Raw genomic sequence first — 15,176 nt, forward strand, 5'->3', positions numbered from 1 at the left:
ATTCAAGTGTTTGGTGTTTATCTTGACAATCAAGGGAATCGTAGTATCGAATCGAATTCGTTTAGCTTAATAGGGCCTGCAAAATTAAGAGAAAAGGAAACACACAAACGTCATGATTATCAAGTAATCAATGAATAGACATGTTAGATATTTATGAGAGTGAACACCTTTTTTTGCAAGGTGAGATGTTTTCGATCAAGATTTATCAGTGTCTAGGTATGTCATGAAGTCATACAGATAATACTTTAATTAACGGGTGTGTGTTTCAAAGGGGAAAATAAAGAAAAGAAAGGAAAATTTGTTTCACTCAATGTGTCTTAGACGCCATGAAAAGACTCTCTAATCTTACTGTTATATTAAAGATAAAGCTCTCCGATTTGACTGGGCAAAAGGATATAGTATATAGTCCGTGATATTATTACGGACCATGCCGTGCAGTGACCACAGACAATACATACTGACCATTAAGTAAACAAGGTGCTACCTCCCACCCTCACTCCCCCCCCCCCTCCCCACAAAAACGAACAAAACAAAAATCTTCTCAGCTTCATCATTTGGTATAAAAGTTGACAGGAAGCTCTTGGTAAAATTAATTTGCCTCTTCAAACTTTGCGTGCTGGAACAGGTGTCCAACGAGGGAAATATTGATTATATCCCCATTATTTGCAGACAGCGACCCGTTGAACAAGCATCTGACATTTAATGCGTGACTGTTCGTGATGACACTCCAGTTGTCAAGTATTAAAACGATATGACAGAATAAATTCTCTCTAGGAATTAAAACAACAAATAAATCCACAGTTGCGTCATCAAAATATCAACAGAACTCACAAAATACCAACTACTGACTTCAATTTGTATAACCTTGCATGTCAAGGCGTAAACTGACCAATTTTGTTCATGGAGAATGTCCATGGCAAAGGTCCAAAGCAGCTGTACTCATTTGGGTTCTCAGTTTAGGGTTTTATTCTTTTTTTTTTTATGGGGGGGGGGAGGTGGGAGGTTGGATGGGTGGGTGGGTCCGTTCTTATGTTCGTTTTGAGATAATGAATATTGTTGTTTTTCTCTTTGTTTTAATCTATTTTGTTGTTTTTCTCTTTGTTTTAAGTCTACTAACTTTAATGGGTAAACGGCACAGAGAGATTCAGCTGAATAAACGGTCTATTGAAATGGTTTTATTCTCAGTGAACAGTAGTAAACTGTGCATAAGGATACATTAAATTCTATACAACATACATGTTTTTGAATGCTTAAATAACTTAGTGGATTTGGCGCATTTTTATATATATCATTTTTTTTTCATTCACTTAGTCTGCAACACACGTCTCCATATTCCAGAGATTCATTGTTTGATTATTTGTTTGTTTGTGTGTTTAGATGACAAAGTCGATATTAATGATAATGATAATGATAATGATAATGACAATCATAGCATTTTAACTACAACAAAATATATAGCACTTTTTTTTTCAAGATAAATAACAAAAAAGGTTCCATATAGTATCTATAGAGATAATATTATTGGAAATATATGATCACCAATATCAAGACAGATAATGCATAACACGTGCCTATCAATAATTTTGATATACTGAATAGATTTATTGTTTAAAGGGAAGCTTGTTGACCATGCTATAACGTAATACGGTCATGTTTGTAACATTTATTGTTTTCCATTGATCACTGACATACATTCAAGAACGAACGCCACTGTAAACTGTAATACTCATATATCCCGAAGTCATGATGGATCGGTACACGAGCAAACCACTAAAGTTTTAGTGATATCAATTCATTACCTTCACGTCGAGTTGTCTCCTAAAGTATACTGTTGCACTGGTATGTTCGTTATTCCGAAACACACAAATTCCGTAAATAAACTTAGATGTTCGCTAATCCTAAAATGAAAAAGGATTCATCAATCCAAACATTGTATTTTGTGACGTTATTTCGAAGTTTCGTTATTCCGAAAGTTCTTTAATCAGGAATTGAAATAAGATTCGTTATTTCATTGGTTCACCCAACTAAAAATGAAATAAGGTTGGTAATAATCAAAAAATTATTTTAAAAAATAAATAAGTGCGTAATAGCGACTTCCGGATTAACGAACCTTCCGAATATCAAACTGTAGCCGATTTGCGCCAGAGAGTTGCAATAAATTTAAGAGTTTCTCTTTCAAACACAACATTTTGCCCGAACTATTTTTGTATTGCATTGGGTTGGGTTTTTTTTTTTTTTTGTCTTTGTCTTTGTCATTGTATCGAGAGAAAAAAAAAGTGATAATGGAAATAATATTGATTGAAACTGAAATGAATTAAATAATAATATTAATAACCCTTTGCTTTGTGTCCTCAATTTTGACACGCCAAAGATAAGATGAGCTAAATCCAGAATCATTTATTGATAGTGATTGACGATCATAGCGTCAAAATATACTCAAAAAAAGAGAAGAGAGGACAACAGGACATCTTTTAAAAGTCAAAGGGAACACGAATCGCGCTTTGCTCGAAATGTCGCCACTCGAAACTGGAGAGGTTGCCAGACATTTCAATTGAAAAATAATCTTTAAAGAAAAAAAATGATGGCATTTCCGACCCGATGGGGATCGTAGTATTTACTTACACATCACGCGTTCGACGAATGCTCTTCCAACATCCTCGACACATGGCTGGGTATTAAGCAATCTGATGTGCATTTGTTTGTTTTTCTTCTGCAGTGTTTATTTTCTCTTTCACGTTATCATTCCAAGTCTGTTGCTATGGCAACTAGACTTTCAACCAATGGCAAGTGTCCTGTACTGACGTTATCGTGGTGTAAAAACTGCAGGAACCATCAGATTCTGTTGTATGCTTGTATGCCTCTCTCTATTTATGTATACTGTACATATCATATTGCATATATTATACTATTTATATATATATATATATATATATATATATATATATCCCTTACATTTCACCCTATCCTACGTAACCCTCCTAGCTCCCTCCGATGTTCAGATAATATACAGACGAATGTTTTAAATGCATGTGTAACTACGGTGTACAAGATGTTGCATTGAATTTTCCTCACGTCCCTTAACGCTGATACATGTATATGAATGAATCTGTATAAACTCTTTGTATTGCAACTATATACGCATTTTCTTGATCAAGCAACCATAGCATTAAAAGTGGAAGAATAGTCGCCATTCTCTGTGAGTATGTGTGTGTGTGTGTCAAATGTTTCGTAGTGACTGTGATTTTGATATCATTGAACAAACTCAAATACAGAGTACAAAAAGTGTATGCTTTTGTAGTGTCTACAAGTGTCTGTGCAGTGTTTGTGTGTTTGGGCGGGAGGTTGAATAAAGTAAACTATGCGTAGGAGTACGATTGTGAGTAGCGTGTTTACTACTTGAATCCGTCATGCCTTTCGGAGGTATAGTTTACAAGAGTGTCGACGTGTTAACTCTGTCCTCTTCTCAAATTTCGGGACATCGCTCTCACACAACATCATTCTCATAAGCTTCAGCGCAAATTCCGAAACATTTCATTTTTTTCCCTTTGTTCATTCCATAAAATACTCTGTTTTATTATCCATCGCATTGTGCAAATACATCACAATATCGACATTGTTCAAGTATTGGCGAAAATCTTGTCACTTCATACAATGAAACAACTTTACTTTATTTTACTATAATCAAGAAATAAAAATACACTCCCGTCAATGAAGCGCAATGATAAGGCAAAATCACGATGTATACTACTCGCAAAGCTCTGTTAGGATTCATCGTTGGTTACTAGTATTCTCATCGTACTTACAGCAATGATTTACATGTATTGGTATAAAATAGATTTTCGTTTTCGATCTACACGACTGCGTATTATAGTAATCTACTCAAGGATTGCTGGCCTTTAATGGAGCTGGATAACATTAAATATTTAATATGTATATATCTATTTTATGTACAAGAGAAGAAAAGGAAAGTCCAGAATGAGTTAAAACATCAGTTTAAGAGTAATAACATATGAAATTGGCGGTGTAATGTATTTACAGATAGGTGGCTGAAACCATGAAAATACAATTATGACGCCATGGCAAACGTGGCAATCAAGAACAAAGAAGTACCTACACATCTACCACATGACTTGTGGGCAATGTTAAATTGAGGTGAGGCACAAAAAGATAAAAAGACACGAAAAATCACAGTGATAAAACCTCAAAAAATCAAGGGCAAATTATCTAATAACTATCTAATAATTACTAATAAATCTGACCCCAACTGAGAGCTTCCGTTTGAGTTACAGTATAATGATTAAACGCAACTTTGGAAGAAAAAAAAAAACGTACAGCATTGTCGTTGCTGCGTTCGTTTTTGCCATTCCGAGGGCAAATAATGTCGAATAACACGCAGTTTGAAACACTGTCTTATCATAAACGATGCATAGGGGTCATCCCACGAGTCATTCGGCCCACGAGTTTGACACTGAAAAAACAAGAGACCCGCGGGTCTAGCGCTCACCTGAGTATCGCAAGTTCACCTTTCACACAGTCACTAATCTAAATTATTCACAGCTCTACTAAAATTTTGACCAGGCGTTCTCAAGTAGAAGATGAAAATGTACAATAAGGGCCCAAATTTTTTAAGATTCCTTAATTTGGGGGGATTGGGGCCCCCTGGGTCCCTCTGGGTGGGGCATGGTGCCCATTTTGATAAATTGAGATCCTGACCCCCTAGGGATGCTACCTGCCAAGTTTGACGAAAATCCATCATGAGGTTTTCAGGAAGAAGATGAAAATGTACAATTCAGGCCCCCATTTGGACCTTCCCAACCCCCCCCCCCCCCGCCCCCAAGAGGGGCACCCCTGCATCTGCTATGAACAAACTACAGTCATTAATGTACTCACTCATAGTATTATCTTAGCTCTATAACTTCTGATTCTAGAGAAGATTTTTAAAGATTCCTTCATTTTGGGGGGTTTGCCCCCCCCCCCCCCCCCCCCCCGGGGCCCCTGGATGGGGCATGGTGCCCATTTTAACAAATTGAGATCCTAACCCCCTAGAGATGCTACCTGCCAAGTTTGGTGAAAATTGGTCATGGGGTTCTCAAGAAGAAGATGAAAATGTACAATTTAGGCCCCATTAGGACCCCTCCCCACCCTCCTCCCCTGGGTCCCAAGGGGGGCACCCCTGATTCTGCCATGAACAAACTTGAAACTACAGTCATCAATGTACTAACTCATAGTATTAACTTAGCTCTATCACTTCTGGTTCTAGAGCAGAAGATTTTTACAGATTCCTTAATTTTGGGGGGGTTTGGGCCCCCCTGGGGGCCCCCTGGGTGGGGCATGGTGCCCATTTTAACAAATTGAATTCCTAACCCCCTAGGGATGCTACCTGCCAAGTTTGATAAAAATCGGTCTTGGGGTTTTCAAGAAGAAGATGAAAATGTAAAAAGTTTACGCACGACGGACGACGGACGACGGACGACGCACGACGGACGACGCACGACGCACGACGGACGACGCACGACGCACGACGCACGACGGACGCCGGACGAAGGGCGATCGCAATAGCTCACTTGAGCCTTTGGCTCAGGTGAGCTAAAAAGGTCCATGCGTCATACAGCCACGAATCTTACAGCCCTTGAGCTCGACACTAGGCATATAAGGCCCATGATTTCTAGGGTAGGCAAATGAGGCCCACGAGTCTGACACTAGACAGACAAGGCCCACGAGTTCGACACCAGGCGGAAACACACTATGCCCCGTAATGTCACGTCGGTCTCATGGGCCTTTTTCGCTTAGTGTCGAACTCGTGGGCCTTGCTTAACTACATGTAGTGTCAGACTCGTGGCCCTTGTTTGCCTCCTGTCGGACTCATGGGCCTTGTTTGCCTAGTGTCGAACTCATGAACTGTATGATTCGAGGGCCGTATGACTTGTCGGCTGTATAACTCGTGGGTGTCGTACTCGTGACATGCACCCGATGCATGACGCAAAATGAACGAATGTCTGTTCCCCATGGCGATATGTATAGGGTTATCCGATGTGAAGATTGACGGAGTTCCTCTTTAAATCTGTTAATATACCATCAGTATCACGTCTTTACACAATGACAATAGCCTTCTGCAGGCGTCGGATATGAGGGGGTTAATACCAAACAAAAGACCCAAAACCTACACACGAACCTTACTCAGGATTTCATATAACTTTACTTATGAAAATATTTCGAATATATCATATCCAAAAACCCTTTTAAGTGATTAGATATATATTCCATATGTTTACTACATCTTGATATTTAGGAGTTATGATGTGTCCTTTTTACATTCTTTCGATTATACGTTTCTCTGTGATACGTAATTACTTCACCTTTATAATTATACCATTCCAGGTGTACTATACTTTGTATCTGAAGTAAGTTTTGTATACAACGCTACCTGTTTTATTCATTTGTAAATGCATGTACCTCGTACTCTTACAGACTTTATGCTCTGACCTTAACGGAGATAATAAAAAGCTGTAAGCTGATGATGAGAGCAAGTGTTTTTCTTCCGTGAATAAATAAACCATAAACCAAACCGAATCCTATACTGTGGTATATGACATGTTAGACTGAAGACTTATCTTGGGTCATTACGTGGATATTGTGCCCACACACTGCCCACGGTTATTATTCTAATGTTACCACAACAACAAAAAACAAAAAAAAAAAATCAGCAATTATTTTATTTCACCGAATTACGTCGAATGTTCGCCAAGCAGGGAAATGAACCATCCATGACACGTCATGCGTGTTCGTAAGCATATCACGCAGTTGCAACTAAATTGACAAACTGTCCTACTTGTACATCAACGTAAATAAGCACCAAATTAATCAGTGCTTACGCAGTAGCTCTGATTTAAAAAAAATAAAATAAATAAATAATAATTAAATATATATATATATATATATATATATATATATATATATATATATATTTATATATATATAATCATGAGCATACATACACAGGCTGGCTTCGAACGAACGATCTCCTGATCTTTAGACAGGTGTCTTATCCACTGTATGATCCGATGATTTTTTATTTTTTTAAAGCCTGACTACTACTAAAACAACGATTAATTTGGTGCTTATTTACGTCCATGTGGGGCAAGAATTTCACTAACTTGAACATATCACACAGGTTTTAATAGTATGGCTCTGCACTTTGTTAACCTGTGCGTGGAGATATACAATGTAGTAACGTTTGTTTCGTAAATGATGTACTGTGTGTACTACGCGTGGTATAACGAAGTCAGCGTGGCGGTGTCCTGCGCGGATTAGTACAAACTTTTCGTATCTTATACCTTTAGGTAGGGGCATCGCGATTATTTATGACACGTCAAAGTTACATAATAGAATTAAACACACAATTACGTATGCCTCCTTAAAACATAATTAAAGGGAGAGAGAAAAAACATGGTGTTTTCGTGTCCATGAAAGAGGTATAAGTATGTGCACGCAAACTACAAAAAAGGGACAAAATCACATACTGGTTATAGGCAATATCCCAATACACATGAATCTAAATGTGAACTTATAATATTACATCATTAAGTTGTATTCTATAAATCTTTGAAGTGATAATCATGCGGTTTGCTCTTCTCATAAAGGCCTCAACATGGACATACATAAATGATAAGAAGAAAAGGGTAAAATTGATGATCTGGTCACTGGCACAATTTCTTAACTTAATACATTGATACTATGCTTTGATTTGAATGTTTTCATATTGAGAGGCTGAGGTTCTTTAAACTCTGGCCTATGGCTGGCTGACTCTGGAAATCTCATGAATATGCATGAGCGTACAATAAAAAATGTAATACTGTTTTGATGCCGTAAAAAAAGGAAAGATTTTTAAAATAGAGTATAATATGAGTATTTTAATATGACCATATATATTACAGCCTGCTGCACATAATCATGAATTGCAATAGCGGTACATATGAATATATTTACATCAGGAAAAATAGATCTACTATATTGTACAAAGGCTAATGCACAGTTCAATATGAGAACTATAGAACAAGTGTGTGAGAGACATGCTGTGATCAATAGTGCAGTTTTACATCTCTACAATGCTTTTTCTTCTTTTTCTGTCATTTTTTTCTTAATTTGCATATAATTATATTATTTCCGGCAGCACTAAACAACATGGCATGGCAGCAGACTACATGTAATTACTCACTAGACAACTGGATAGGTCTTGTTGAGGCAGAACATTATATATATACGTAAACACATCTTGGTATCTCAGAAATAAACTGACATTGTGCAATGCCCAATGCTCTGCTTATTATAGCAGCATTCAACAATTATCTTTTACACCTGCATCGCTCAAGAGCAGTTGAATAGAAGGATAGGAAGAAGGGGAAAAGAATGACATTCCTATGCTTGTTCATTCATCTCTTTCCCTTGCACACCTCTCCATCAATCTGCACGCACAAATATATTTTTCATTTATAATATAATATCCCTCTGATATATCTGTGCCATTAACAGAAAAAAATAATCCAAGCCAATATCAGAACCTCACTCTTTGATTATAAAAAAAAAAAAGTCCATTTAAAATGTTACAAGTTGAGATAAGTGTACTTTGAACAGCATGAGTATTTTGTAGTTTTTTTCTTTGATTGCTGTTTGTCTTTCTTTTTCTCCTTTTTTTTTGGGGGGGGGGTAGATCAGGGGAGGGTGATCTTGGGGTTGTTTGTACATGTATGTTCGTACCTATATGCAAGAATATGATAAATTTCCTTTTATTTCCCATGATAATTTGAGAAACAGGCCACAGCGCACATTTGGTCAAGAGGGTGCAACATATAGTCAAACAATAAAAACGAATGCACAGCTCTACATATATATATTTAAAGCTTCAGCACTAAGTTTACACACACATACACACATAAACAATATCTATGAGAGAGTCTGACATGCAGGGATCTCGGAAGTGAAGATGTATCATTAAAAAAAAAAAAGAAAGAAAGAAGAAGATACTGTGCAATCACCATGAAGATTTTTTTTTTTTCATTCTGCCTCATAATACTAAATTAATTTTCTTCTATCTTCTCCATTAAAATATGAGAATAAAGGGTAAAGAGTCATGACACACAAAAGTTTATGAGAGTTGATCAAATCCAGTTTGAACAGAAGTGAACAATTGCAAAAGCAGTATTGACTAAAAGGGGGTGACTTGGTATAGTGAGCACAACACTTGTAGTGAAAGAATCAAAAGGTAAATGAATCAAAAAGTAGAAATGTAAAACCAGATGGGCACTGTTGTACATAAGAATGAAAAAGGAGGGTACAACTTTTAATTGAAAAAAAAAAAACAAACAAATATTGACCAATGCATCTTAGATTTTCATTTACAATAATTTGTGGCCCCTGCACATGATAAGACACTGTGTTGTGTCTCTGGTCATATTTGGTTCTCTGAGAAGGAGCTGTAAAGAAAACAACTTTGTCATATGACATTAATGATTTATTTCAATTTAAATGTCAGACAGAAAATATATGCACAACCAAGTCCACTACAGTGCAATTGAAAGTTGAATGTGGTAAGATGTGGCACAGATAATGTGGGAAAGATTGGGGTTTCCTACGCACTGCTGGCTTTTACTGGTTGCTATAGCGATGGTTCATCATGCTACGCATTTTCACTCTTTGCTGGCCACAAAATCTAACTACAAAATTTCAGAATACCATTAACCTACACTATGGAAAAGATTAGTTGATACAGTTTGAGATAAATGCTGTGAATCCCATGAAGAATATCAGCTACAGCATGCCAAGGGCCTAAAAAAATTATACATGTAGATGAATGAAAGACAACCCATAATTATTAAATCCATAAGAAACTCCGAGCATACTACTGATCATAATTATGGTAAATAGTTGCTGATTCATTTGGTTTGTGCATTTCCATGTAAAACTTTATCTCTGAATTTTTGAAAAGAAGGAAGTAGTACATGAGGGCCTTGAAAAGGGATGCAAAGCATTTTCCTCAGCAGGTTGTGGACTTTGCGACCTTTTGCTTCTTAAATGGTGTAGAGAGGATCAACCTTAAAGTGGGTCAAAGGTCACCACCTATAATCATCAGACTTTGGTTTAATGCAAGAAGGTCTGGCATCTTGAGAGGGAAAAACAGCAGACTAAAAATTTTTGCCAACTGAAATGGCATTCGGATATGGTGGAGATATTAAAAACGGGTGACAAAATAAATGTTCAGTTTTGTACCACAACCCTATGAAATGGGTTCCAGAATGTAGCCAATCAGAAGTGCTGAAATAAGTCATGTGTCGGCTTTTCATTTTCTTTACACTAACATGCATGGGCATGCAAAGAGTGCGCACTGAAAAAAAACATGACAGCACGGTGTGTCATCCTATGGCACATTACCGATAAACGATAACTGAACGCTCACTGCCGTCACAATGCAAACTTTAGCAGTGCGCACTCAATCAGTTTTTACAAGCGCATAGCGCACTCTAAATCACTTATATCTGTAAACAATGTCCAGTTTATGTACTGCAAGTGTTTGGAGCCAGCACCTTTGGACATCTTTGCTCTTGTTCTCATGTTGTTCTCTTGTTCTCAATTCTACATGAAGCTGACTGGTATTTACCCATGAAGGTACATTAAAAAATGTAGTTAATTTTCAACTCATTTTATAAAACATATAATGCACAGGTTTAAGTTTGTGACGTTAATGGAGATGCAGATCACTCTCAGGTATTCTTAATATCATGCAATATGAACGCGGTTGCCCTTCCTGCACATTTCACCATTGTCATTACCCTCGAGTGGGCTGTATCTCCACTGACGCACTCTAACCTGCCCATTATCTGTATACTAACAGATTGGCGAAGATTATCCACCGGAACCATAAGGGACTGCAGTGTTCACAAACACTATTTGAAGAACTGAGTTGTGCATCTCATCTTGCCATCCGCTATCATTGTCTGTCAGGACCCACTCACTACTTCTATGCAGAGGTCAATATTCTGGGGGGTCACTGCCGAGTTCAAAGGTCATCTTCTCCGATGCCCTCAAAGATCTCATTCTCCACTGTCGCTGATGCCCCCGGCGATTTGGTCGACGCGGCTGCATTGTGAAGTTTGTCCTGTGGGAGGATGAAGGGAGGGGAGTTACACAGTTCCACTAGTCTACTTCATACAAGTGTGTAGATGATGCACTGCTACCTAACTCTTATCAATTAGCAAAAGATACATTTTACATTTTCTTAAAAGTCTAAACTGTGTTATGCAAGGAAAAGTCGTGAAGACATGCATTATTGGAAACTATACAGTATCATATACATGATCTATTATGGTCTGGCAGTATGGAAATGACATAAAGTTCTACCCAGAAATTGAAAATAGTTGTTTGTAGGGAAATTTTTTATTTTACTCTAGGAGGGGGAATCAAATTATATACATGAAATCATGTGACAATTCACATCAGCTGTGGACAAAATGTATAATGATACATGAAAGATAATGAGGTAGGCTAATCAAGTTTACCTTTTAGTGCTATATCTGTGACACATGTTAGACAATACTGTGCTTGAACATATCCAAAGTGTGTTTGTTTAAATGTGATAAGAAATTCACATCTGGTACCCAATTCTTCTGAAGTTACTACTCCCACCTATCATTATCTAACCAAGCGCATCAATTAAATACATGTTTTCATACTACCATATGTGAACAATTGAGTCTTCTTCAATACATATTATGTCACATACTCATAAACAAAATTGTATGCAATTTTGATATGTAATCTGCAATCACGTTATCATAAACTGCATCAATTTGACATGCAGGCTGCCATGGTAGCTGTTATTATACCATGAATAGTAAATAAATAAATAGATACACAAATAAATGAACAAACAAAAAATAAATACAATATAAATACAGTAAAATGAATACAATGACAGAATAATTAAGCAAATGCATGTAGATAAAAATAAACAAATAAATAAATAAATAAATAAATGTCATGACTTAAAACCAGCTTTGAATGAAATACTCACTGAAATCTTCTTGACTGAATCAATGGCCTTTGCAGATTTACTTGCACCTTCCTCTGTTGGGCTCTGTAAGGATATTACATGAAATGTAAATCATCATACATGAAAATAGAACTTATAAAAGACTGTTCGGAAGTGAAGGGGATAGACTCATTAATTGCTTATTTGATTGGCTGAATAGATAAATAATTGTATGATTATTCAATCAAACAGATGCATGAATAACTACAGTCAACCTTGCCTATTAAAGTCAAATCTGTTTGGACTGAAAGGCTTATTGCCACTTGGTCTACTTCCCAGTTTGTCCAACATCACTACGACTAAACTCACATGGTCTACTCTCAATTTCTTCTAATGCCTGTTTGGACTACAACGTACTTCTTACATGGTCTAATGTCCAGTTTGACTACTTATTGTTTTGTCTAATAACGACATGGTCAAATCGCAGTTTTGTCTCCTTGGATTTTTTCCCACTTTGTCTAAAAAACTGTGGGTATTAGACGAAGTGGGCATAGCCCATCTGGAAGTAGGCCAACTGGTAAAGAGGCTAAGTGGCAGTTGGACTAAATGGTCATTAGACAAACTGGTTGTAGACAAAACATGATTAGACCATGTGGGTTGAGAGTAAATGGCTATTAGACGAAGTGGGAGTAGACCAAGTGATACACGTAGATCACCGAAATAGTTTCAACTTACAGAAAATTTGACTTATGAGGGATTAAAATCAATAGAATAAAAAAGAAGAGGGCTTAAAAAGACCTTCGACTTCAGCAATTATTCAACTTATGCCAGGTGGACTTAAGCAAGGCTGACTGCACGTACGTCGACTGAAGTGATAGGTAGATCAATACTGAATTATTGGGAGGTGACTCTTCAAGTCAATATATTTTTTTACCCTACTGCTTGCACAATTTTTCTTTGCAAGCACTAATCATTTAACAAAGATGTTTAAAGTCTGATTGGCAATAACAGTACTGTGAATAACATTCTGATATGGAGCTGCATCAACCCTTTAATATTTCGTTAATATCAATGATATATTTTCAATACTTAAAAGTAAAAGTTATATACTAGACTTTCACTAGTTGTACACCTACTCAAGACAGAGAGCTGTAGTTTTACCGAGAGCGTTCTATGCATCTAAAATATATGCACGACATCTGTCAAAGACATCATAACAATCAAACACAAGTTCCAAATTTAGCATGCATGGTCTCCATTGACCAAAAAAAAAAAATTAATAGCACTTATGAAACATAAAACAAACAATTTATCTGCTACATGCAAGCTCTTGAGATTCCCTTTAACTACATGTACATATTGTTGCTGGGGCAACAAGATTGGGGTTTGTATCTGAAATTTTGGTGAAAATTACTTTTTTGAATTAATGGTAAGATAATCAGTTAAGTGACATCCTGTCAAAATCCTAGCTGTCTTACCCCCCAAATGAAGCCACCACAGCATGTAAAAGGAAAGACTATCCCACTCGATAAGTGGCTGCCATGTTTTTTTGCTCTCTTGAACATTTGACATTTTGTAGATATTAGATCTTGTCGCCCCAGTGACGATATGATATGTCCCCCCCAAAACTATGACTTTTTGGCATTTATGAGTGCAGTCCAAAAACACATTATGAAAGTGATAGAAAAATCATTTAGGTGCTCATGTGCAGAAACGGTGACCACAAGTACGAAGGCACAATACGTGTATCTCCATACTGACCGATGCTCCGTTGGGCAGCTCTGGTCTGACCACAGGACTTGACGTCGAGACCGATGTGATGACCTGACCATCGCGACCTTTGAACTGTCTCGTTGGGCCCTTGACCCTATCTTGTGGCTGTTGAAAAGACACAACAGAAATATTGGCTGGTTAGAGTGTATAGGTATTTATCATGAATACTTCACATACAAACTAATGTTCACTTGTTAGTTGGAAAAGCAAACTCCAATAAAAACAAAAGTATACATGAAGGGCTGCATAGTAGTGCAGCAGAGAGTAAGGATAATATCAATTAAATGAATGATTAACCCGTTGAGGACGAGTCCCGAGTATACTTGGACAAATGAATATGGGAAATGCGTGTTGTAATGAAATCAGCTTGTCCTAAACAGGATAAGACTGGAATTCTTTCCACCACTGTCAATTAGTGGGTGACAACATATTGGATTGTTTAGAACATTTTTATCATGAAACTTGACAACATCAGCATACGGTTGTACATGTAGCATCTCAACTCCATGCTATGACCATCACAGCAATGATTTCAAGAAAGCCCTGAAAAGCAGTCCATACCCGTATGAAAGCATGAAATATTCCAGAACCAACTAAAAGCACTGCTTGTAAGTACTGGTCTCGTTCCTTCGATTGAGCACATGCTTTGTACATAATGAACAACAAATTTCTTATAACATACATTATCCATGAGGATATAAAGACATTAAAGGGAAGGTAAACCCAAAGAGCAATGTGGATTGAGTGAAAGCAGCAACATTAGTAGACCACATCAGTGAAAGTTTGAGAAAAATCGGACAATCGATGCAAAAGTTATGAATTTTTAAAGTTTTGGTGTTGGAACCGCTGGATGAGGAGACTACTAGAGGATATGACGTATGAGTGGACAACAATACAAAGAAAATATAAAGGATATTCAACAAAAATTCACTTTTCAAGAATTATGAAAGAGCAGTGGACCAACCGCTTTCAGAAAGCAGGGGGAATAATTGCTACCCTTAACATATGTCAATATCAAGTTGATGGAATTTGTAATTTTCATGAAAAATGGATTTTTGTAGTATTTTCTTTATATTTTCTTGATATTGTAGTCCACTCATACGTCATAACCTCTAGTAGTCTCCTCATCCAGCGGTTCCAACACCAAAACTTTAAAAATTCATAACTTTTGCATCGATTGTCCGATTTTCTTCAAACTTTCACTGATGTGTTCTACTAATGTTGCTGCTTTCACTCAATCCACATTGTTCTTGGGGTTTATCTTCCCTTTAAATTTGTGCTTGTCATCACTATTGTCATCAACATAAGCAAAAAAACAAACAAAACAAAGAGGAAACAGAGCAACAAACGAAAAAAAAAAATGAGGAAAAAGGTTCCATAT

General features: G+C 36.9%; 1 protein-coding gene across 1 annotated transcript in view; it reads right to left on the minus strand.

Moving 5' to 3' along the window:
• Positions 1-9,512: 9,512 nt before the first annotated feature.
• LOC140239500 (sorting nexin-17-like) overlaps positions 9,513-15,176 on the minus strand; it is a 30,262-nt gene continuing 24,598 nt past the window's right edge. Inside the window, exons 10-12 of the mRNA XM_072319332.1 lie at positions 13,784-13,900; positions 12,065-12,127; positions 9,513-11,149 (exon numbers count right to left, since the gene is read on the minus strand). Coding sequence (XP_072175433.1) covers positions 11,051-11,149; positions 12,065-12,127; positions 13,784-13,900 — 279 coding nt within the window. The 3' untranslated portion in view covers positions 9,513-11,050. The remainder of the gene's footprint in view (positions 11,150-12,064; positions 12,128-13,783; positions 13,901-15,176) is intronic.

The sequence above is a fragment of the Diadema setosum genome, chromosome 16 (genome assembly GCF_964275005.1).
Source record: "Diadema setosum chromosome 16, eeDiaSeto1, whole genome shotgun sequence".
NCBI classification, from domain to species: Eukaryota; Metazoa; Echinodermata; class Echinoidea; order Diadematoida; family Diadematidae; genus Diadema; species Diadema setosum.